The 25,976-nt window shown below is 47.8% G+C and overlaps 1 protein-coding gene and 1 long non-coding RNA gene across 4 annotated transcripts in view; one reads left to right on the forward strand and one right to left on the reverse strand.

Moving 5' to 3' along the window:
• Positions 1-17,849, forward strand: part of ZBTB7C (zinc finger and BTB domain containing 7C) — a 250,850-nt gene extending 233,001 nt beyond the window's left edge. For all 3 annotated transcript variants that reach the window (XM_083402877.1, XM_083402875.1, XM_083402876.1), the window contains 3 exons: positions 724-1,902; positions 15,278-15,944; positions 17,706-17,849. In XM_083402877.1, the coding sequence (XP_083259003.1) occupies positions 724-1,902; positions 15,278-15,914 (1,816 nt within the window). In that variant the 3' untranslated portion in view covers positions 15,915-15,944; positions 17,706-17,849. The remainder of the gene's footprint in view (positions 1-723; positions 1,903-15,277; positions 15,945-17,705) is intronic.
• On the reverse strand, positions 17,705-19,534 carry LOC310659589. The gene is made up of 2 exons (XR_014502834.1): positions 18,905-19,534; positions 17,705-18,729 (listed from the first exon to the last, which is right to left on the reverse strand). It is a non-coding gene; the product is annotated as an uncharacterized lncRNA (long non-coding RNA).
• Between the last annotated feature and the right edge of the window lie 6,442 nt (positions 19,535-25,976).

The following is a 25,976-nucleotide window of genomic DNA, read 5'->3' on the forward strand; positions in this document are numbered from 1 at the left end:
ATCCTGATTGTCAGGGAACTGCCATCAGTGCCAGAGGGAGAGAGCAAAATCCAGAGGGATCCCAGAGAGCGTCCCGGGAGTGGGAGAGGCAGCCCATCATTTGGGGAAGAGAATCAGCGTAGCACCAGTGGAGAAGGGGGGCAGATGGGGGAAGCGGCGAGGTGGTCCCATGACTCCTTGCTGGGGACCAGCGGGGAGAGTAGAGGTCCTCCGCTGCCCATGCCCTCCTTGCGCAGAAGGCTTTCGTGCAGAGAGAGTAGGAGAAGACTAGGTGTCAAAGAGCTTCTTTGCTGGAAGAAGTTTAAGAAACGCCCACTGACGGATTTTGCCAGCGATTGAGACAGCCACGGGAGAGTGGCTGTCCGGACAGAAAAGGTTCACTCAGGCAACCCAGCCAGGTGTTTGCACCGGCTTACGCACAAGCAACCCCTAGAACCACTACACTGATGTTTTGCATTGTTTTTATCACTATTTTAAATTTTCAAATGTGAGCGCTGTGTTGGGCTGATCGGTTGCAAGCAATCCTTCTTGGGAGGTTATAAAGCGATCTACAAATCCCTTAAAAGATGGCGGTGATGGTGATCAATTGCCTGTACCGAAAGGCAGATTGAGTCCCAGGTTTTGAAAGATTTTTCTTTCTGGGGATTTTGTGCCTCTGCTGTCTTCAAGGATAAATACGAATGCGCTAATTCATTTTGTATGTGTGTGTGTGTTTCATCCTAGGGCTCTAAGTGAGAATATGGCCAATGGCATTGAAGACCTTATAGGGATCCCATTCCCAAACCACAGCAGCGAAGTCCTTTGCGGCTTAAACGAGCAGCGGCACAACGGCCTCCTCTGCGATGTCATTCTCATTGTCCAGGACCAAGAATACAGGACCCACAAGTCTGTCCTGGCTGCCTGCAGCCAATATTTTAAGAAACTCTTCACTACCGGCACTTTAGCAGACCAGCCCTATGTTTACGAGATTGACTTTGTTAAGCCTGAAGCACTTTCGGCAATCCTCGAGTTTGCCTATACCTCGACCCTCACCATCACCACCTCGAACCTCAAGCACATCCTCAACGCGGCCAGGATGCTGGAGATCCAGTGTGTCATCAACGTCTGCCTAGAAATCATGGAGCCCAGTTTGGAGGAGGGAGACGAGAGGGAGGAGGAGGAGGAGGAAGAAGAGGACGATGAGGAAGAAGAGGAGGACGAGGAAGAAGAGGACGTGGGAGACTTCACAAACCAGAACCTACCAGACGTCCAAGACGTCGGCTGCCACCAAAGTCCTTCCAAATCTGACCTCGCAGAGGAAGCTTACTCAGAGAGACCAAGTGGGTTCTCCAACCATTTTCAGGCGAACAACTCGAATGGCTCCTTGGGCGTGATAAGAGACTTCTCCATTGAGTCCCTCCTAAGAGAGAACTTGTACCCTAAATCTAGCATGCCAGAACGGAGGCCGGCTCTGTCTCCCTTTGTCCCTGACCTCTTCCCGCACTTGTGGAACGGAGACTTTGGCGCCTTTTCCCAGGTGGAGGAGCAGCAGGTGGACAATGGCCCCTTGGATCTGGTCATCCGGAAGAGGAAGATCAAGGAGGAGGAGAAGGAGGAACCTTCTCCTGCCCCGTTCCCCAATGACCTCTTCAAGGACATGTTTGCCAACAACCCGGTGACCCATTTGGGGCACATCAAGGCGGAGAATGATTACGGAGCCTACCTGAACTTCCTCAGCGCTGCCCATTTTGGGGGAGTCTTTCCTCGGTGGCCGGAAGAGAGGAAGATCAAGCCCAAGGCTTCCCAGCAGTGCCCCATCTGCAACAAAATAATCATGGGAGCCGGGAAGCTGCCGCGGCACATGAGGACCCACACGGGGGAAAAGCCATATATGTGCAATATCTGTGAAGTCCGATTTACCAGGTCTGCACACGTTAAAAAAATACTAGACACCCCAGCAGTTATAATATTTTTTTCCCTATGTGGTATATAATGAGTGCATGCTTTATCCTGTTCTGTTTACAAAGACTTCAGGCTGTCATGTGTACCTTTTGCTCTATAAGACTCACTTTTCTCCTCCCAAAAAGTAAGAGGAAATGTGTGTGCGTCTAATGGAGCGAATACAGGCTGCGCAGCTATCCCAGAAGCCAGAACAGCAAGAGGGATCACTGCGCAGTGATCCCTCTTGCTGTTCTGGCTTCTGAGATTCAGAATATTATTTTTTCTTGTTTTCCTCCTCCAAAAACTAGGTGGGTCTTATGGTCTGGTGTGTCTTATAGAGCGAAAAATACGGTAGTGATTTCTCCCCCCCCCCCCCCATCTTAATCCTCACAGCAACCCTGACAGGTAGGTTGGGAGGAGATGCAGTAGGCGTCATGGACAACTGGGGTCCTGAACCATGATCTCCCAGGTCTTAGTCCAATGCCTTGGCCCAAGGATGGAGAAAATGTAGACCCACAGGTGTCGCTGGGCTCCCACTGCCATCAACCCCAATTAAAAGGTTGAAAGGTCAGGGATGATGGAAGCTGAAGTTCAACAGCTTCTGGAGGAAAATATGTTCCTCATCTTTGCACAAAGCATTCCTCAGTGCGAAGAAATCAGTTCGAATAGGAGTCTCCTAAAAACTCTCAGCTCACTTAACAAACACTCTGTACTCCTAACAAACCACAGTTTACAGGATTCTGCAGGGGAAACCGTGGCTGTTTAAAGTGATATAATAGTGCTTTAAATGGATGGTGCAGGTGTGGCCCAGGTCTGTTTTTAATAGCGTCACTTGTACGCTATGGGAACTCGGGTAATGGGCGTCTGCTTAGGGCTCACACCTCAGCAGGAGCCCACCAGTCCTTGGGATAGATGAGTCGGTAGAGCACGGGACCCATAATCTCAGGGTTTCAAGCTCCAGGTTGAGCAAAAGATTCCTGCATTGCAGGGGGTTGGACTAGATGACACTCAGGGTCCCTTCCAACTCTACGGTGATTCTATGATTCTGTGACAAGAGCCCTTCCTCTTGCTGCAGTGAGGAGGTAGACTTGGTGAGGAAGGACAGACATGAGGGAATAACAACAACAACAACAACAATTTATTTTTTATATCCCGCCCATCTGGTTGAGTTTCCCCAGCCACTCCGGGCGGCTCCCAATCAAGTGTTAAAAACAATACAGCATTAAATGTTAAAAACTTCCCTAAACAGGGCTGCCTTCAGATGTCTTTTAAAGATAAGATAGCTGCTTATTTCCTTCACATCTGAAGGGAGGGCGTTCCACAGGGCGGGCGCCACCACTGAGAAGGCCCTCTGTCTGGTTCCCTGTAACCTCACTTCTCGCAATGAGAGAACCGCCAGAAGGCAATCGGCTCTGGACCCCAGTGTCCGGGCTGAACGATGGGGGTGGAGACGCTCCTTCAGGTATACAGGACCGAGGCCATTCAGGGCTTTAAAGGTCAGCACCAACATTTTGAATGGTGCTCAGAAACGTACTGGGAGCCAATGCAGATCTCTCAGGACCGGTGTTATGTGGTCCCAGCGGCCACTCCCAGTCACCAGTCTTGCTGCCGCATTCTGGATTAATTGCAGTTTCCGGGTCACCTTCAAAGGTAGCCCCACGTAGAGCGCATTGCAGTAGTCCAAGCGGGAGATAACCAGAGCATGCACCACTCTGGCGTGACAGTCTGCAGGCAGGTAGGGTCTCAGCCTGCGTACGAGATGGAGCCCTATGAGGAATGAGTTGCCTGAGAGCCCTCCAGAACTGGGAGCTGATGCCGTCTGAGTGCCTTTATTAACAGGCTAAGTCAACCTCATGCCGGCTGGCGATGAGAAAGGGGAGGCAGTGAAGAAAGTCAGAGACGCCCCCAGAAAGCTGCTGGCTGGAATCTGCATCTCCGTCTCCCAGTTGTAATCTCCAATATCGTGTTCTGGTTGAGAGTATTATTATGCTAAAAGACCGTGCTCATTAACCATTAATTATCATCTGCGAGAACAGGCCTGGGAATTGATTTGCCTCTGCAGTCCAATTTAATTCGCCAGGAGGATTTTTGAAAGGGTTCTTCTGCAGTGGAAGGTTAGGCCTGTAGAAGCTGCTTAAAGCCCCTGGTGCTGGGGGCATGGGCAAACCCCAGTCTCACGCTCCCCTAAGGATATGTGTGGGAACCAATGAGATCAGGCAAGGGAGTGTTTTGTTCCCCAGAGAGTTGCATCAATCCGGTACCAAGGACAAGAAACAGCATCTAAAGCTGCTGTTGAGAATTTTCTTTCATCGAAATGATCACATCCATAACATAGCATGACATTAAGATTCTCACATATTTACATTTTATCTAATGCACTAGCTAGCTGGTTGGAGATGTTGTGTATAAAAGGTAAAGGTAAACGGACCCCTGACCATTAGGTCCAGTCGTGGCCGGCTCTGGGGTTGCGGCGCTCATCTCGCTTTATTGGCCGAGGGAGCCGGCGTACAGCTTCCGGGTCATGTGGCCAGCATGACTAAGCCACTTCTGGCAAGCCAGAGCAGCGCACGGAAACGCTGTTTACCTTCCCGCCAGAGCGGTACCTATTTATCTACTTGCACTTTGATGTGCTTTCGAACTGCTAGGTTGGCAGGAGCAGGGACCGAGCAACGGGAGCTCACCCCGCCGCGAGGATTCGAACCACGACCTTCTGATCGGCAAGTCCTAGGCTCTGTGGTTTAACCCACAGTGCCACCCGTGTTCCTCTCATATTGTGTATATATTGCAGTTAATGTGAGTTGAATGGGGAGGGTGCATAGGAACCAGACAGTGTGCCTCTTTAGCACTCAGATGGTCATATTTCGGTTCAATAAGCTGAAATATATACAAGCCTTTTGGATGCACCTGCTTCACTCCCTCCTTCTGCAGCCATCTCTTAACCATGGCTTCCTATCTTGGCTTGTTATATTAACCATAGTTTCCTGGTTGGGTGTAACAAGAAACAGTGGTTCACAGAAGACATCCTGGTTTGTTTGCTCACTTTTACAAGGGGTGCAAGCATCTGTGACCCACTCAGATGTTGGGCATGGCTGCCACTTGAGTGTGTGAAAGATGCACAAACCCCACATCGCTCAACGTTGCTTTTGGGATTACTCACATTCAGTGTGAGTATTTGGCCTTGAGTTTATTTGGTGCGGTGTAGTCAATCTGCACACCAGCAGCTAAGTAGACCTAGGGGACATGAATGTAGCAACCATGGCGGAAAAGGCTTGGAAAACCTCTTGTGGCAGCCTTCGAGCAATCTGGTTGTGTGCATTTGGCACCGTGCCCGGGGCGTGGCTTTTGGCACCCCATCGCCAAGGCCACCGGCAATCAGCAGTTGCCACTTCACATCAAAAACCAATTTCAGCAGCAGTTGTTTGTGGCCAACTCTGCCAGTTCAGAATCAAATCGTTGCATGGGCTTTCCCCTTTTCCATCACACATACAGTTAGTTTTATGACTGTGCTTCGATGCTTGTCTATTTCACTCTAAAGCCAGGTTGGCAAGTTCTGTTGGCAGGAAGGGCCATAGCTCAGTAGGAGAGTATCTGCTTTGCATGTAGAATAATAAAAATAAAAATAATTTATTATTTGTACCCCGCCCATCTGGCTGGGTTTCCCCAGCCACTCTGGGCGGCTTCCAACAAAGATTAAAAATACATTAAAATGTCACACATTAAAACCTTCCCTAAACAGGACTGCCTTCGGATGTCTTCTAAAAGTCTGGTAGTTGTTTTTCTCTTTGACATCTGGTGGGAGGGTGTTCCACAAGGTGGGTGCCACTACCGAGAAGGCCCTCTGCCTGGTTCCCTGTAGCTTTGCTTCTCGCAGTGAGGGAACCGCCAGAAGGCCCTCGGCACTGGACCTCTGTGTCCGGGTAGAACCATGGGGGTGGAGATGCTAGTTCTGGTTCAATTCCTGGCACCCCCAGGCAGGACAGAGGAAGATTTCTGCCTGAAATCCTGGACTTTCACAGTTGTTCAGCATAGGCAGGCCTGAGCTAGATGAACCAATGTTCTGACTGAGTGAAAGACAGCTAGGCATTGCCCCTCTTTTGTTGCTGCCTTCAAACAAAATTAGGGAAAGAAAGAAGCTGCGCTTCTGTCACTGTTCATGGAGACCCTCAACCCCAAGGAACAGCTGAAGAATTTCTCTTGCCCTTAGAAAAAATGGACCCTGGCCCCCACCCACCACTATAAAGGTAAAGGGACCCCTGACCATTAGGTCCGGTCGTGACCGACTCTGGGGTTGCAGCGCTCATCTTGCTTTATTGGCCGAGGGAGCCGGCGTACAGCTTCCGGGTCATGTGGCCAGCATGACTAAGCCGCTTCTGGCGAACCAGAGCAGCGCACGGAAACGCCGTTTACCTTCCCGCCTGTGTGGTATCTATTTATCTACTTGCACTTTGACATGCTTTCAAACTGCTAGGTTGGCAGGAGCTGGGATCAAGCAACAGGAGCTCACCCCGTTGTGGGGATTCGAACCGCCGACCTTCTGATCGGCAAGTCCTAGGCCCTGTAGTTTAACCCACAGCGCCACCCGGGTCCCTATAATAATAGAATAGAATAGAATAGAATAGAATAGAATAGAATAGTGGACCCACCACTATATTGTTCCACAAATAGGGTAGAGAATTTCAAGAGGCCATTGGTACCCAGCAATCATTCATTGTAGTTGCAGTCTGGGGGCTGGAAGTATATTCTGGCATGCAAATAGACCCCTATTACAGTACCTTCTCTGTTGCTACCACCTGACATTTCCATTGCAAAAACAAGGGTCTGGGTTCTCCTGTTAAAGATGGCAAGGCTCTTTTATACAGCAGGCCTCACCTAGTAAGTAAGGATTTCCTAAGAAGTGCAGGGCATTATATACAAAACTCAAAGAGACACGTGCACATTCAGATCAGAGAATCAGATTTGTGGAGTTGGAAGAGGGTCATCTGGTCCAACCACTGCAGATGACTAGATGACTCAATGAGACCCAAGAAAGGCGAGTCCACCAGCTCTTGTGGGAGTCTGCTCCATCGTTGAACAGCTCTTACTCCCAGAAAGTTCTTCCTGGGGTTTAGTTGGAATCTCCTTTCTTGTAACTTGAAGCCATTGGTTCAAGCCCTACACTCCAGAGCAGCAGAAAACATACTTACTCCATCTTCCATATGACAGTCCCTTAGGTATTTGAAGATGGCTATCATGTCTCCTCTTCTCCAGACTCCTTCAACCGTTCCTCATCAGGTTTGGTTTCCAGACCCTTGATCATCTTGGTTGCCCTTCTCACATGTCCCATCTTATCAATATCCTTCTTGAACTGTGTCGCCCCAAACTGGACACACTATTCTAAATGCAGTCTGGCCAAGGCAAAATAGAGTGGTACAGCGGATGCTCGGGTTGTGAACATGATCCATGCGGGATGCACATTCGCAACCTGCAGCGTTTGCAACCCACAGTGGCGCGTCTCGCAATTCGGTGCTTCTGAGCATGCACAAAGCACGATTTAGCGCTTCTGCGCATGCGCAACCCCCGAAACTTGGAAGTAACCTGTTCTGGTACTTCCAGGTTTTGGTGGGTCCGTAACCCAAAAAAAATGCAACCTGAAGCGTCTGTAACCTGAGGTATGACTGTACTATGGCTTCCCATGATCTGATGTGGAATCTTTCTCACGAGCATGCACACACTTCACTTTAGGGAGGAAGTATATTCACAAGAAGAGCACTAGCAGATCATATCAAAGGTTCACCATCCCATTTCCCCCAGTAGTCAACTTGATGCTTATTTAGGAAGACCACCAGCAACAGGGTGGCTTTAACTTCCACCCTTAGCAAGGCAAGGTCTGCCTTTTCATGCCGGTGAGCACATCTGGAATGTTGAGGAAGTGCTGTGGGCATCAGTCACAATTCACATTTAAAGTAACACTGCTCCTAGAATAGAATCATAGAATCATAGAGTTGGAAGAGACCACAAGGGCCATCGAGTCCAACCCCCTGCCAAGCAGGAAACACCATCAGAGCACTCCTGACATATGGTTGTCAAGCCTCTGCTTAAAGTCTCCAAAGAAGGAGACAAAGAAGGAGACTCCACCACACTCCTTGGCAGCAAATTCCACTGTCGAACAGCTCTTACTGTCAGGAAGTTCTTCCTAATGTTTAGGTGGAATCTTCTTTCTTGTAGTTTGGATCCATTGCTCCGTGTCCGCTTCTCTGGAGCAGCAGAAAACAACCTTTCTCCCTCCTCCATGTGACATCCTTTTATATATTTGAACATGGCTATCATATCACCCCTTAACCTCCTCTTCTCCAGGCTAAACATGCCCAGCTCCCTTAGCCGTTCCTCATAAGGCATTGTTTCCAGGCCTTTGACCATTTTGGTTGCCCTCCTCTGGACACGTTCCAGTTTGTCAGTGTCCTTCTTGAACTGTGGTGCCCAGAACTGGACACAGTACTCCAGGTGAGGTCTGACCAGAGCAGAATACAGTGGCACTATTACTTCCCTTGATCTAGATGCTCCTATTGATGCAGCCCAGAATTGCATTGGCTTTTTTAGCTGGCTCATGTCAAGTTTGTGGTCAACCAAGACTCCTATATCCTTTTCACATGTACTGCTCTCAAGCCAGGTGTCACCCATCTTGTATTTGTGCCTCTCATTTTTTTTGCCCAAGTGCAATACTTTACATAAGGAAAATGGGAGGCTCATTTTCCTTATGAACAAAAATGTTTTGACACTTTTCAATTACAGTCTGGCAGGGCTTCCTGGGATCCACTAAGATGGCTTTGTGGCCTTAGAAGTTGGCTCCAAAATCAGACAGAGAACCTATGTCTCTCCAGATTATCAATGGCCTCCAATTCCCATCAGCTCCAACCAGCATGACCCCTGGTGATGGATGATGGGGGGGGGGGTTGGGAGTTCGGCAATCTCCAGAGCACTACGGGTTCCCCAGTCCATGGTGGCACCAGGTTTGTGCCAAGTGTCCTGGCGTTGCAAAAATAAATGCTAAGACCGTAGCAGTAGTTTAAAGTGCTGCTGCAGTTGTGTGTGGATTTTTTAATTTTTATTTTAAGGACTGCATCATGCCAAGCCATGATTCATGCATCCTTGGACTGGTATCAACATGCAAGTTGATGACGGGACCATTTGCAAATCCATTGTGCACCGAGGGAGGCAATTGCTCTTTCCTGACCTGCCCAGGTTGCATCATGCTATTTGCGAACCCTCTGAAGGGTTGGTTCCAAGAGCACAAGCTGTGACCTTGCATGCCGGTACAGCTCACCTTGGAATGATTGGATGGGGCTGAGCTGTGGAATATGGTGGAATTATTGGGCTTATTAGTTTACAGCTTATTAGTTTACGGCAGCTAGACTGGTGACTGGGAGCAGCCGCCGAGACCACATAACGCCGGTCTTGAAAGACCTACATTGGCTCCCAGTACATTTCCGAGCACAATTCAAAGTGTTGGCGCTGACCTTTAAAGCCCTAAACGGCTTCGGTCCTGTATATCTGAAGGAGCATCTCCACCCCCATCGTTCAGCCTGGACACTGAGGTCCAGCGCCGAGGGCCTTCTGGCAGTTCCCTTGCTACGAGAAGCCAAGTTACAGTGAACCAGGCAGAGGGCCTTCTTGGTGGTGGCGCCCGCCTTCCCACTAGATGTCAAAGAGAACAACAACTACCAGACTTTTAGAAGACATTTGAAGGCAGCCCCGTTTAGGGAAGCTTTTAATGTTTAATAGACTATTGCATTTTAATATTCTGTTGAAAGCTGCCCAGAGTGGCTGGGGAAACCCAGCCAGATGGGTGGGGTATAAATAATAAATAATGATGATGATGATGATGATTATAGTGCCATCAGTTGACATGGCACTTTCTCACAAAGACAAAAGGGGCACACCCTCTACATGGAGGAGCTTATGGTGTAAAAGTTGAGGGTGATGGAGAATGGATTGCGGGGGGAGAGGGAACAAGGGGTGCACAGTCCTTGGTGCTTCACCCCAAAAAAGACATTGCATTGCTGGGAAACATGCAGAAGGGATAGCCAGCATTGCGTCATTGAGATGTTTTGGCCAAAGCCCAGCAACGATGAGCTTTGTAGTCCCACCCGGAGGGTACCAGATTGGCCACGCACTCGTTGGAATAAGTCCCATTGAATTACAGTGGTACCTCGCAAGACGAATGCCTCGCAAGACGAAAAACTCGCAGGACGAAAGAGTTTTTCGTTTTTTGAGTTGCTGCGCAAGACGAATTTCCCTATGGGCTTGCTTCGCAAGACAAAAACGTCTTGCGCCTTTAAAAAAAAACCGGCAATGCATTCCTATGGGAAACTGTCAATGCACAGTGGTGCTTCGCAAGACGAAAACATTCACAAGATGAAAAAACTCGCAGAATGAATTAATTTCGTCTTGCGAGGCACCACTGTAGATGCCTGAGCAGAGAAGCGTAAAATTGCACTGTTAAATGAATGAAGGGTTGGAAAACTTTTCCTAGAAGAACAGATCAAAGGGTTGGAGGTCTTTTAGTCCAGAAGAAGAAATGATTCAGCAGGGAGTCGGTGCAGGTTGAGGTGTCACAAAACGGGGACGAGAAAGTTATGGGTAGATGGAAGCTTTTCTCCCTCGCTCATAATGCTAGAACTCAGGGAGAGCCGATGAAACTGAATCTTGGAAGATTTAGGATGGGTAAATGGAGGACTTCTTCATACAAACACATACCGTATTTTTCGCTCAATAAGACGCTTCAGACCATAAGATGCACCTAGTTTTTGGAGGAGGAAAACAAGAAGAAAAAAATTCTGAATCCCAGAAGCCAGAACAGCAAGAGGGATCACTGCGCAGTTTCTAGGATAGCTGCGCAAAGCCTCTTCAGGGCAGGAGTGTTCTTCCCGCTGCCCTGAAGAAAGCAGCAATCCCTCTTGCTGTTCTGGCTTCTAGGATAGCTGTGCAGCCTGCATTCGCTCCATAAGACGCACACACATTTCCCCTTACTTTTTAGGAGGGAAAAAGTGAGTCTTATAGAGTGAAAAATATGGTAATTGAAGCATGGAAGTGGTGACGGTCACTGACTTATGTGTCTTTAAGAAGATGAAAGGCGTGTTTCTGGTGGAAGATCAAAGGCTGTTAGCCAGGATAGCAACATAGAACCTGCATGTTCAGGTGCATATACTTCTGAATATCAGTTGATGAGGAGCATCTACAGGAGAGGACCATCACCTCCAAGCCCTGCTTATGGGCTCTGGTTGGGCTTGGACAGCATACGAAGCAGACCACTGGAGGTTTCTTAGGGACAATAATCAAATGCATTTTCCGGCTTTGTTTCAGCTGGGAATGGGTGGGGTGTCTCAACCTGTGTGCAAGGTAAACAGCAGACCTTGGCTACACCCAGGATACACTGTGCACCAGAGAAGTGTTTGTTATTGTTGTTTTAAGTGGCAAGCCATCTGTATAGAAGCCATGCGGGCTGACTGTGTAACAGGGTGGAGTTTGCACAAAGGACAAAGGCGCTCACAAGAGCCCTCCCTGTGACCCTGTTTCTCAGACTGATCTTGTGACGCCACTGTCAAGATGTTCAGCACCTGGCCAATGAAGTGGTGCAGCAAAAGTGGGCATGCGTTGAGAAATTAGAATTAGAAATTTATTATTACGGTCATATACCAGTTCCACGTCACTTACAATATCAGGAAAATCTTAAAACACAACAGGGATACATTGAATTGCAATTGGGAATAACAGAGACAATTCAGATATAGCGGCAGTTAAATACCGTATTTTTTGCTCTATAAGACTCACTTTTTCCCTCCTAAAAAGTGGGAAATCCCAGAAACTGTGCAGTGATCCCTCTTGCTGTTCTGGCTTCTGGGATTCAGAATTTTTTTCTTCTTGTTTTCCTCCACCAAAAACTAGGTGCGTCTTGTGGTCTGGTGCGTCTTATAGAGCGAAAAATACGGTGTGTGTGTATATATGTGAGTGCTGCAAAGCCAAATATTGGCATGTTTAAGGAAAGGGCCATAGCTTAGTGGCAGAGAACCTGCCTTGCATGCAGAAGGCCTCAGATCCAACCCCCATCATCTCGAAGTAGAGCTGGAAAAACTCCATTTCGGAAACCCTGGAGAGCCAGTCAGCATGGGAGCCATGGGATGACACTTTGCCCAGGGCTCCCTCAGTCCTGGAGAGCCGCTGCCAGTCAGCATGGGAGCCATGGGATGAGACTTTGCCCAGGGCTCCCTCAACCCAGAAGCCAGCCCTGAATTACAGAGATGCTGGTGGCTGAGCTCTGCATCTCAGGCATGTTCACTGAGTTATGGCCCCTTCCCAATAAATAGTAGGACCTTCCCTGCCGTCAGCACTATGCTTTTAAAGCATATTTAAAAGATGCTGGGGCTTCCCCCACAGAATCTTGGGAACAACAGAGCTCCCATTTCCATGGTGGCTTAACCATCAGTCCTTCTTTCCAGGAAACTCTGGGAATTGTAGCTCTCTGAGGAGGACCAGTGTCTCCTAACAACTCTCAGCACCCTTAACTACATTTAAAACAGAATGAAAGGTGCGGATTTGAGATGTGGATTTGTGCTGCCACCTGCTGGCTCCAGGAACTCGCTGCTCGCTCAGTTCTTTGTGTGCTAAGCTTTCTGCACAGCGAGGTCCATTTGCGGCTTCTAAGATGGTTTCCAGGAATCCTTGTTTGACTTGTGTCTGCATCTACTGTGGCAAAAAGTTGGAGGTTCCTCAGCCTTTTTGTTCTTGTGTTTGATGTGGCCTCTCTTCAGTTGCCTTGATCCAGTTCTTGGAAGTAAGGTCCCCAAATCCCAACTAGATTAGCCCATTTTAGAATCATAGAATTGTCATCTAGTCCAACCCCCTTCAATGCAGGGATCCTGCCCACAGCTGTCCCTGGGTGGGCTTGAACCACCATCCTGTTGGTTAACAGCCAGACCCATCAAAAGAACTGTGCGTGCGAATTTGACAATGTAGCCCATGTCTTTACGCCGAGTACTGTTGGTTTTTTTTGCAATTGAATAAATTAAGAAAGTGGGACGCGGGTGGCGCTGTGGGTTAAACCACAGAGCCTAGGACTTGCTGATCAGAAGGTCGGCGGTTCTAATCCCCGCGACAGGGTGAGCTCCCGTTGCTCGGTCCCTGCTCCTGCCAACCTAGCAGTTCGAAAGCACGTCAAAGTGCTAGAAGATAAAGTGCAAGTAGATAGGTACCACTCTGGCGGGAAGGTAAACGGCGTTTCTGTGCGCTGCTCTGGTTCACCAGAAGTGGCTTAGTCATGCTGGCCACATGACCCGGAAGCTGTACGCTGGATCCCTCGGCCAGTAAAGCGAAATGAGCACCGCAATCCCAGAGTCGGTCACGACCGGACCTAATGGTCAGGGGTCCCTCTACCTTTATCTAAATTAAGAAAAGTAAGTATGGAGGAACAGGTATTGTTCTCTCCATGATTAAGCTACCCAAGGATTCTTGGAGTTGTTGTTTTTTTTTTTAAAAAAGGTTAGCCAGTCATCTCTTAGAGATGCTTCAAAACACCTAAAGGAGCCAATGAATGTAATACAGTATAGCAGTTGCCAAGCGATTGCTGTGGTACTTTCTGGAACTGCCACCAAGACTGAAATCGTGGGGCCCATATTTAGTAAGCGGCACCCACCCACCTGGGGATTGTTACAGTTTATTTACATGCCACCAAAAAGGGCCCCCCAAGGCAGCTTCCAGAGAAGAAACACATAAATTCAAAAATGCATATTATAATTTATTTATTTTTAAAATTCAAAACGGGATCTTAACATTTCAAAAACGTGAAGATCCACGTGAAGGCCTCTGCGACAGGCATCTGGTTGTTGACATTTTTCGGAGCAGAATATTTAATTGACAGTGGCCTAGAAGTGCTCTCCTCATATTTATATTCTTTTATGATGCTCGTGTTACCTTATGGAGTATTAAAAAGCAGTGTTTATACAGTTTCTAATTGAACGTTTCCCCTTAACTGTTCTTTTCAAAGTTGTGTTTCTCTTAAGGGTTTTGTGGTTCTTTTCCTTTAGCTATAGTCCATCAACACTGAATGGCCCACAGAGTCTCCATCTGATTCACAGAATCATAGAATTGTCGAATTCTTCCTGATGTTGAGTCAGAATCTCATTTCTCGTAACGTGAAGCCATTGGTCATACTCTCCAGAGCAGGAGAAAACAAGCTTCCTCCATCTCCCATGTTCCATAGCCCTTTAGATATTTGATTATGGCTATCATTTCTCCTCTCATTCTCCTCTTTTCCAGGCTAAACATACCCAGCTCCCTCAACCGTTCCTCATAAGACTTGGTTTCCAGAACATTCCTGTGTTCCTAAACTAGCCTCCCTCAATCCTGTGACTCCAGTTGCTGCTAGATTCACAACTCCCATCCATCTCAGCTGGCCTGGCCAGCCATCAGTGATGTTGCGAACTGTAGTCTGAAGGCCACAGATTCAGTCAGGACCTAATAATAATAATAATAATAATAATAATAATAATAATAATAATAATAATTTATACCCCACCCATCTGGCTGGGCTTCCCCAGCCACTCTGGGCAGCTTCCAACAAAATATTAAAATACAGTAATGCATCAAAAATTAGAAGCTTCCCTAAACAGGGCAGCCTTCAGATGTCTTCTAAAAGTCTGGTAGTTGTTGTTCTCTTTGACATCTGGTGGGAGGGCGTTCCACAGGATGGGCGCCACTACCAAGAAGGCCCTCTGCCTGGTTCCCTGTAACTTGGCTTCTCGTAGCAAGGGAACTGCCAGAAGGCCCTCGGCACTGGACCTCAGTGTCAAGGCAGAACAATGGGGGTGGAGATGCTCCTTCAGATATACAGGACCGAAGCCGTTTAGGGCTTTAAAGGTTAGCACCAACACTTTGAATTGTGCTCGGAAACGTACTGGGAGCCAAGACCGGCGTTATGTGGTCTCGGCAGCCGCTCCCAGTCACCAGTCTAGCTGCCGTAAACTAATAAGCTGTAAACTAATAAGCCCAATAATTCCACCATGTTCCACAGCTCAGCCCCATCCAATCATTCCAAGGTGAGCTGTACCGGCATGCAAGGTCACAGCTTGTGCTCTTGGAACCAGCCCTTCAGAGGGTTTGCAAACAGCGTGATGCAACCTGGGCAGGTCAGGAAAGAGCAATTGCCTCCCTCTGTGCACAATGGATTTGCAAATGGTCCCGTCATCAACCTGCATGTTGATATCAACTTGCATGTTGAATTGTGCTTGGAAACGTACAGGGAGCCAATGTAGGTCTTTCAAGACCGGTGCTATGTGGTCTCAGAGGAGGTGCCCCGAACTGATAATGTTGCTTCTCCTTTTTGCAGGCAGGACAAGCTGAAGATCCACATGCGGAAGCACACAGGAGAAAGGCCCTACCTCTGCATCCACTGCAATGCCAAATTCGTCCACAACTACGACCTGAAGAACCACATGCGCATCCACACGGGCATCCGCCCCTACCAGTGCAAGTTCTGCTACAAGAGCTTCACCCGCTCGGACCACCTGCACCGCCACATCAAGCGCCAGAGCTGCCGGATCTCCCGGCCCAGGCGGGGGCGCAAGCCGGCCACCTGGAGAACGGCCAGCTTGCTCTTTGCGCAGAACGGCCAGCCGGACGACAAGAGCTTCCTGGTGCCTCCGGCCCTCCAGGAGATGAGCAGCCATCTTGGCAGCGCGGCCATGTGCCTTCCGGGCCCCAGCCCTAAGCATTTTATGGACGGGGCCAAGAACGCTCTGAATTTGCAAGAGCTGGAGAGCCAGTTTGAGGAAACCCAAATGAAGCTCTTTGGGCGGACGCACCTGGACGTGGAGAGGAACGGAGGCCTCCTTGCCTTCGCGCTGGGCCACAACGAGAGCCTCTCGGCCCGGCCGTATTTCTCCCTTCCCGACCCCTGGGGGACGGGGTTCAATGGACTGGCGGGACTCAACCACCTTGCTCCCATTTCTGAAGCGAGCAACTAAGTGCCACCTTCTATCCAATGGATGGTTTTGGTAGGTTGATTGTTGGCAGAGGAGCTATATTTCAGCTAGGAAGCCAAATCATGTGCAATTCTGACTCTTTACTTCTTTCTCTCCCATACAGTACATGTGATTGGTTAACTCTGGTCACATGGGAAGTACAGTGGTACCTTGGTTCTCAAACTTAATCCATTCTGGAAGTCTGTTCCAAAACCAAGGTGCACTTTCCCATAGAAAGTAAAGCAAAACGGATTAATCCGTTTCAGACTTTTAAAAACAACCCCTAAAACAGCAATTTAACATGAATTTTACTATCTAACGAGACCATTGATGCATAAAATGAAAGCAATAATCAATGTACTGTACTATAAAATAAATAAGACAGTATTGTAGATGATTTTTTTTTTAAAAAAAATAATTCTTATCTGCACTGCTGATAGTCATTGTTTGGATGAGGGGCTTTTATCCATTTCTGCAGTCACACTGCATTCAATCAGTAGCTGAACTGGGTTCCACAAAAACAAATTAACCGAAAAAGCCTCAAAAACAAAAAACGCAAAATAAATAGCAAAAACAAAAGCGCCAAACTTAATTCATTCCGGAAGTCCATTTGACTTCTGAAATGTTCAAAAACCAAGGCGCAGGTTCTGATTGATGCAGGTGCCCCAGAAACAATAGCCGACAGCCGCATCGGATGTTCGGCTTCCGAAAATGTTTGAAAACCGGAACAGTTGCATCTGGGTTTTCGGCGTTTGGGAACCAAGGCATTTGAGAACCAAGGTACCACTGTATCTTATTACATTCGCCATTCTGTTTTGTGCGTGAGTGACTTGACTGCAATGGCTGCATCTCCATGAACACCGAAGAAGAGGCAGCGTTAGATCTTAAGACACAGCCAGTCTGTTATGGGAAGAAACATTGGGGTCCCGTGCTATTTAGGGCTTTAAAGCACTAGCACCTCACATTGGGCTTGGAAGCACATAGGCGGCCAATGTTAATTCTTTCAGAACAGGTGTAATATGTGTCAGTTGAAATTCCAGCAGACAGTTTCTGCACTCATTGAAGCCTCCAGATTGTCTGTAAGGGCAGCCCCACAAACTGTGCCTTACAGTAGTAGTAGTAGTAGTAGTAGTAATACTAATAATAATAATAATAATAATAATAATAATATATTATTTATACCCCGCCCATCAGGCTGGGTTTCCCCAGCCACTCTGGGCGGCTTCCAAAAGAATATTAAAATACTGTGATACATCAAACATTAAAAGCTTCCCTAAACAGGGCTGCCTTCAGATGTCTTCTAAAAGTCTGGTAGTTGTTGTTCTCTTTGACATCTGGTGGGAGGGCGCTCCACAGGGAGGGCGCCACTACCGAGAAGGCCCTCTGCCTGGTTCCCTGTAACTTGGCTTCTCGCAGTGAGGGAACCGCCAGAAGGCCCTCGGCGCTGGACCTCAGTGTCCGGGTAGAACGATGGGGGTGGAGACTCTCCTTCAGGTATACTGGACCGAGGCCGTTTAGGGCTTTAAAGGTCAGCACCAACACTTTGAATTGTGCTCGGAAACGTACTGTGAGCCAATGTAGGTCTTTCAAGACCGGTGTTATATGGTCTCGGCGGCCGCTCCCAGTCACCAGTCTGGCTGCTGCTGTAGTAGTCTAGCTGGGAGATTACCAGAGAGCATGGCAAGGCGATCCCCCATTTTTATGTGAAAAACCATAGGATCACGACTTTAAAGAATGGACTACTGAAAGCAAATTTCCCTGTACCTGAAATTTCTTTTCTTTTTCTCTCCGTAGGCCCCCTTCAGCACTGCTTGGCTCCCTCTGGTGAAGGGACCTTTCAAGGATCAAAGACTTTTTTTTCTTACTGGAAGACTGTTGGAAATTAAATCACACTCCCCCCCCCAAAAAAAAAACCTGCCTGCGTTTGTTTAAAACCCAGCAAAAGACTTCTCTTATTTGCACCAACGTGGGGAAGGAGAACAGAACCTTTCGAGAACCGCGTCAGGCTATTTTTGTTTCTAAATGTACAGACATCTTTCTGAGCTACTGTTTTGCAGATTATGGCTTCCTTCAGGTTTTGAGGGTTTATTTGAGTGTGGGGAGGGCTTGCGGGGGGCTGGGGAGTATCCTACGATTTGGAGTCCTTGTAAAATATCCAAAGATTCTGAGTACTGTATAATCTACAAGAACTTGAAGCAAAAGGGACATGCTTTAGTTATGTTTCCTGTTTGTCGGGACGGGGTATTGTCAGGAGAGTGGAAGATCCTTTGGAAATTTTCTATTTATAACTATTTTTATGTGACTGCTTTATGTAAAAAAGAAGAATGGGGGTGGGATACCATGTCAAACAGATTTGCCTTAGATAATCAAGGGACAATCATCCTTAACTCTTGTGGACGCTCTAGATTCTTGTTTTAAAAGACCGGAAAAGATCCTTTTTATGTATTTATTAAGCAGTATTAGTTGATTTTCTTTTTCTTAAATTATTGGCAACATGCAGGGTTTTTAAAAATGCACAGCAGTAAAACACGGGGAAGGAAAAGGCTGATTCACACATGACAGGGCAGCAAACCTGGGTTTGTCGCCAGGTGTACACTCAGCAGGTGACATAACCGTGGCTGGTCATGGCTTTCTGACAAATGTACTTCGATAATGTTTGTAAGCGTATGGGTCACATGTCCTTAAGACATCTTCAGGGTACACCCAAAAAACGTAATGTGTGAAAAGATGCTAGCAGGTGTTCCAAAATTTAACCCAGCCTTCCCCCAACCTGGTGCCCTTCAAACGTTTTGAACTACAAAACCCAGTTCAAACCCACCTGTGTACATTTAGTCAGTGGCGTAGCGTGGGGGGTGCAGGGGGAGCCAGCCGCACCGGGCGCAACATCTGGGAGGGGCGCGCTCGCACTCGCAGCTCTCTGCCCCTACCTGGCTCACTCACTCTAGGGGGCGCAAATTACTTGCCTTGCCCCGGGTGCTGACAACCCACGCTACACCACTGCATTTAGTGCCATTCTGTTTGACTTACGGGACCCCCAGATTGGGCTGCTTCCAAAGGCCTTTTCCATGTGACTTTGCACCTTATTAGACTTCTTGATTGTTAAAGGGAACAATGGACGCTGATTGTGTTGCTGTTGTTAACAAGTTAAGGCTGATTGCCCCTGGATGATCTCATTTGGGTTATATGTTAGCTGGCTCGTGGCTGGGCTCATTTTCTGGTGGAAGGGACATTTACAGACCATAATGCTCTCGCAGCTTCTTGACATTTCACTGCAATGCAGAGGTGTGTCAGGCCCCTGGCATCCCATAATTGCAGCTGCCTGCTTCGAGGGGGCAAATACCCCATTGTGGGCTGCCCTGCCCTTGACTAATTGTTCCCTGTGATCAAATATGTGTAGAATTTTCCACAGCATCCGGAACCCTAGATTCTGACAACCTTCCTCTTTCCTGTTTTATTTCTCTTTGGTTTTTGTTTTTATAAATCATGCATACTTCTAGACCCTATGATTTTGGAGACACATTTGTAGTCATGCGACATGGACAGCTGCTCACGTTGGTGCAACGAGCTCTAGTTGGTGCCCTGGTGAGAGATCTGCTCTACAAAAGGATTTCAGCACACCACACTAATAATAATAATAATAATAATAATAATAATAATAATAATAATAAATTTTATTTATATCCCGCCCTCCCCAGCCGAAGCTGGGCTCAGGGTGGCTAACAACAATAAAACAGTACAAAAGTACAGCACAAACAACACTCTAAAATCATTCATTATAAATTAATTAATTCAAGCCACTAGCAACCATTGGGCCAGAGCTCCGCGAAGATTGCCGAGGGAGGGAGTCAGGCTGTGCCCTGGCCAAAGGCCTGGTGGAACAGTTCTGTCTTGCAGGCCCTGCGGAAAGAGGTCAAGTCCTGCAGGGCCCTGGTCTCTTGTGACAGAGTGTTCCACCAGATCGGAGCCACGGCCGAAAAAGCCCTGGCTCTAGTTGAGGCCAGCCTAACTTCTCTGTGGCCTGGGACCTTCAAGATGTTTTTATTTGAAGACTGTAAGTTTCTCTGTGGGGCATACCAGGAGAGGCGGTCCCGTAGGTACGAGGGTCCTAGGCCGTATAGGGCTTTAAAGGTTAAAGCCAGCACCTTAAACCTGACCCTGAACTCCACCGTACAGGATGGTTGCCCCTCCACTGAAGTGAACAGGAAATCTTGCTTCCACAGAAGCTCTCTCTCTGTGACGGCATCAAAGCACACAAGAGATTCTGGACTATAGCACATTCTGGAACTTTGGAGATAGGTTTGAAGCTCAGTTATGCATCTGCTGCATTGCTGCGCTTCATCACCTACCCATGCGCTTTGCGTTTCATCCACATGTCTGCCATGCAGGTGGAAGCAACTGTGGGCTTTTCTGCCTGTCTTCCCTCTCCAACTGCAGGCAAAAACAACTGCTGCCAGAGAGGTCTGTGAAAATAGTAGACACAGACGTTCTCTCTCTGGTAAGGAGAAGGTAGATGCAGCTAGCAGGCTGCAAGTACTCTCTTCTTTTGGGGAGACTGGGGAATGGTGTAACCCAGAAGGAATTTCTCCAGCTTCACATCAAGTCCTCCTAGATCAGGGATGAAGAACCAGTGGCTTGCCAGTTGTTGGACTTGAACAGTCCAAGAAAACATGGTCAGGGATGATGCCCAGCAAGATCTGGAGGGCCACAGGTCCACTGCCTCTTCCCTAGAAGATGCCGGCACAGGGAGAATGGTGTGCTTTAAATGTCTCCCCACATTTAGAGGGCAATACCTGAACTTGCCCATCACATCTGCTAGTGCTAAAACAGGAAATTGCCACGCAGACATTCCCAATACACAACATTAGGAGACCTTATTCTGATCCAGAATAAAACTGGCGTATAACTGAGCAGGGTTTTGTGCAGGAGATATTTGCATGAATTGCAACTGATTAGTTCCATTTATCAGAATTGGAGGAGTGGGCCTCTCACTCATGCAGAATATTAAGGGTGCTCGCTATCCTGTAACTCATTCCTCACAATGTGCAGGAGGAATATTCTGATGCACCCGCTTGCCCAGGGAGGTTCATTCTGATCAAGGGTATTACTGGAGACAATGCAAAATCTGACAGGCCACAGGCCAGCATAGCTGAGCTGCCCAAAGCCCATAGGAATCAATATTAAAAGTGGGTTGAGCTCCTGAGTACGGGCTGGTTCCCAAGTGACAAATGGACCATCGCAGGCATGTCTGAATGGACCACCACAGGTGTAAAACCACAGGCAGAGCTTGCATATCTGTTTGCACTTCCAACACACAGGTCTTCCAGTGGTGTCAGTTCACACCTTTAGCTGCCAATCGCAAAGTGCACAGTAGTCAAGTTTGAGAGAGAAGGAAGTGGTGGGAAACACTTGAGTAAACCAATCGAAGAACAGATTGCAATAAAATGCCCCAGTCAAATACTCTGCTATAGGCCCCAAAGCTTTGATGCCGGGATTCATCCACCCTTCCCAAAGGCTTTTTGAGGGAATTCTCTGAAAGAGGGGAGCACTTTGCAGGCATTGCTTTGTACAGGTGTCCAGTCCACAGTGACCACCTTTGTTGTGGTAGATGAGGAGAATTGCATGGTGCAGCCCATGGAAGCAGAGAGGGGCAATGGAGATTTGTGTGTGTGTTAACGCGGGTGGCGCTGCGGGTAAAAGCCTCAGCGCCTAGGGCTTGCCGATCGAAAGGTCGGCGGTTCGAATCCCCGCGGCGGGGTGCGCTCCCGTTGTTCGGTCCCAGTGCCTGCCAACCTAGCAGTTCGAAAGCACTCCCGGGTGCAAGTAGATAAATAGGGACCGCTTACTAGCGGGAAGGTAAACGGCGTTTCCGTGTGCGGCTCTGGCTCGCCAGAGCAGCGATGTCAGGCTGGCCACGTGACCCGGAAGTGTCTCCGGACAGCGCTGGCCCCCGGCCTCTTGAGTGAGATGGGCACACAACCCTAGAGTCTGTCAAGACTGGCCCGTACGGGCAGGGGTACCTTTACCTTTAACTGAAATTTCAGCAGACGGTTTAAAAATCGCCAGCACACAAGGATTCAGGGCCCACCTTAGCCCTTCCCTGTGACTTGAGAAACCTGAATCAATTGTGCAGAATAGTAAAGGTAAAGGGACCCCCGACCATTAGGTCCAGTCGTGGCCGACTCTGGGGTTGTGGCGCTCATCTCACTTTATTGGCCGAGGGAGCTGGCGTACAGCTTCCGGGTCATGTGGCCAGCATGACTAAGCTGCTTCTGGCGAACCAGAGCAGCGCACGGAAATGCCATTTACTTTCCCGCCGGAGCAGTACCTATTTATCTACTTGCACTTTGACGTGCTTTCGAACTGCTAGGTTGGCAGGAGCAGGGACCGAGCAACGGGAGCTCACCCCGTCGCGGGGATTCGAACCGCCGACCTTCTGATTGTGCAGAATAGTAGGCGGGGTGAAAACCTGCAGTATAAGGGATGCAAAGTTGAAAGAAATGATGTAGCATTGCTCAGTTTACATAATTTACGCAAGCCACAGGACCCAGCTTTTGCATTGCTCAGGAGCAGACTATTATTATTATTATTATTAAGCATTAAGTACACATGGCCCCAACTATTTTGATCTTTCCACATGATTGGATCTCATTACACACCAATAACACTTGACATGGGGAATGAAGTGGAAGTCCCAAACCATGGCATTCAGATCTGCTTCAGATCTTACCCATGTGGTCCCAGACATGGGGCAGAGGCAATCATTCTGCAAGCCTTCCCTTTAGTCAGGTGGTTGTTCTGCACAGATGTTTCAAGATAGCTTGAGAATGAGCTTGCATGAGCATCTCTGGCCAGGGCAGTAAGCGGTCCATGTGAACATGTCGAGCAAATGTTTTACTTGCACTAATTGCTGTAGAGCAGAATGTGATCAGACTCCTTCCATTTGATTTATTTGGGGGCAGGGAAGAAATTGCAAATCCCATCCACTGACAAGGAGCCGGTCCTGTAAACATACCTATTGCACATTTTTGCAACCCGTGGTCAAAATAAAATATTATCTCAAATCAACCAGTGTCCTAAACCTCTCAGAATTATGTGTTGTTATTTGATCTGCATCTGTTTCTTAAAGGTAAAGGTTAGGGGACCCCTGACCATTAGGTCCAGTCGTGACCGACTCTGGGGTTGCGGTGCTCATCTCGCTTTATTGGCCGAGGGAGCCAGCATACAGCTTCCGGGTCATGTGGCCAGCATGACTAAGCCGCTTCTGGCAAACCAGAGCAGCGCACGGAAATGCTGTTTACCTTCTCACCGCAGTGGTACCTATTTATCTACTTGCACTTTGACGTGCTTTCGAACTGCTAGGTTGGCAGGAGCAGGGACCGAGCAACGGGAGCTCACCCCGTTGCGGGGATTTGAACCACTGACCTTCAGATCGGCAAGTCCTAGGCTCAGTGGTTTAATCCACAGCGCCACCCGCGTCCCTGTTTCTTAAGGCCTCTCTAATCCTCAACCTTCTAAAAGTTTGATGTGGTACATGTTTGCTCTGAAATAAGTCCCCATTAAATTAAACAGGACTTACTGGAATGTGTGCAGGAGGAGGAGAACTAGGGTGATCAAGCATCTAGAAGTCAAGCCTTATGAGGAATGGTTGAAGGGTCTGGGTATGTCTAGCCTGGGAAAGAGAAGACTGGGAGGGGAGATGATAGCCATCTTCAAATATCTCAAGGGCTGCCACATGGAAGATGGGACAAGCTTGTTTTCTCCTACTCTGGAGAGTAGGACTTGAACCAATGGCTTCAAGTTACAAGAAATGAGATTCTGACTAAATATAGGGGAAAACTTTCTGACAGTGAGAGCTGTTTGACAGTGGAACAGTCTGTTGGCTATTTGCAGTATGGTAGCGCTGCAGAGAGCTTGCTGGGGAGACCATGCATTAAAAAGGGACTCCAAAATAACTTAAACAAGGTTTTAATAAGAAAAACAAAAACTCCTTTTACACTAAATACATTAACTAACAAACCAGACCCAAACACCAACCCATCCCCCAGGGTAATGGCAGAGCTAGGTGCTGCTCCTTATATCCTACACCCAATTCCTGACACAGCTTAATCAATGCAACTCAGCAGCACCTGCTATGTTTCACAGCTGTAAAGCTGGATCTCGTTATTTTGCTCTGGCCCTTGCTCTGGCCCCTTAAAGATATACACATCGGGTGAAACAATGATGAACCTTTACATTTAAAGAAACAATTCAACACAGTCTCTCTCGGGAAGTTGTGAACTTTCCTCCTTTGGAGGTTTATAAGCAGAGGTTGGGCCCCGGGCCTGAGTTCCTAACTCCTTCCAGTGACTGACAGCGATTCTCCAGAATTTCAAATGGGTTTCTCCCAGTCCTACCTGAGTCTATCTGCATGCAGTGCAGATGTTTCACCGCTGAGCTATGGCTTAAGAACAATAATCTCTGCAGCTCTTCAACACCATCTAGTGGCCAAACAATGTGGGAAACTGTCGCAGACAAACGGCACAGTGCTTATTTATCACGAAGATATGAAATTATTTTATCTTCTCAAGGCCTGATAAAGAGTTCTGGGGAAGCGAAACGCCTGCATGCTATTTTACAACATTCCTCTGGCCTAATAGTGGTATTTATTTCATTTATTTGTCTCATAAAATTTATTCACCACTTGATTGTAAACACACACACACACACACACACCTTAAAGCGGTTTACAAGGAGGTATTGCCCTGCTATGAATTTTAGGGTTTTCTTTTTAAAAAATGGTATTTTTTAGTTTACAACACATCCGAAATGAATTGTGTGAAATAAGGTGACAAATAAATGAATATCCCATCAAATAGTTCCCATGATGGAAATCTATTTCTGGGCTGCAGAGAGCTGGAGAGAGTGAACAGACCACAACCGGACTGCGGTATTTGGGGTGAACCAAGAGTTCATCCCCAGAGCTTCCTCTTCCTCCCCACCATGTGACTTCCTCAAAGCAGAAATGGTGGCCCAACTAAATGAAGACAGGAAGCATTAGAAATGCATATTGCATAATCCACTTATGGTTTAGTAAGTTGACTCTGCCTCTCCAGTTACCTGTTGTTGTTGTTGTTGTTGTTTAGTCGTTCAGTCGTGTCCGACTCTTCGTGACCCCATGGACCAGAGCACGCCAGGCACTTCTGTCTTCCACTGCCACCCGCAGTTTGGTCAGATTCATGTTTGTAGCTTCGAGAACACTGTCTAACCATCTCGTCCTCTGTCGTCCTCTTCTCCTTGTGCCCTCCATCTTTCCCAACATCAGGGTCTTTTCCAGTGAGTCTTCTCTTCTCATGAGGTGGCCAAAGTATTGGAGCCTCAGCTTCACGATCTGTCCTTCCAGTGAGCACTCAGGGCTGATTTCCTTAAGAATGGATGCGTTTGATCTTCTTGCAGTCCATGGGACTCTCAAGAGTCTCCTCCAGCACCATAATTCAAAAGCATCCATTCTTCGGCAATCAGCCTTCTTTATGGTCCAGCTCTCACTTCCATACATCACTACTGGGAAAACCATGGCTTTAACTATACGGACCTTTGTTGGCAAGGTGATGTCTCTACTTTTTAAAATGCTATCTAGGTTTGCCATTGCTTTCCTCCCAAGAAGCAGGCGTCTCTTAATTTCGTGGCTGCTGCCAGTTACCTGTAGCCAGTTTTAATCTAGATGCAATGCTACCATAGGGAGAATTTTGCCTGATTCGGATGGATCACTGGTATTGTTAAATAGCCCTTGACGTCAAACTCTATTATTATAAGTGTGTTTACTTCTAACTCCCACTGATGTCAATGGGGAATGTTTGCTAGTGCATTGTATTTTAACTCATGGATAAAAAGGTAAAGGTAAAGGACCCCTGGATGGTTAAGTCCAGTCAAAGGAGACTATGGGGTTGCAGCGCTCATCTCGCTTTCAGGCAAGGGAGCTGGCGTTTGTCCACAGACAGCTTTCTGGGTTATGTGGCCAGCAGGACTGAACCGCTTCTGTTGCAACGGAACACCGTGACAGAAAGCAGAGCGCACAGAAACGACATTTAC

Source organism: Podarcis tiliguerta (genome assembly GCF_965153285.1).
Source record: "Podarcis tiliguerta genome assembly, chromosome: 11".
Lineage (NCBI taxonomy): Eukaryota > Metazoa > Chordata > Lepidosauria > Squamata > Lacertidae > Podarcis > Podarcis tiliguerta.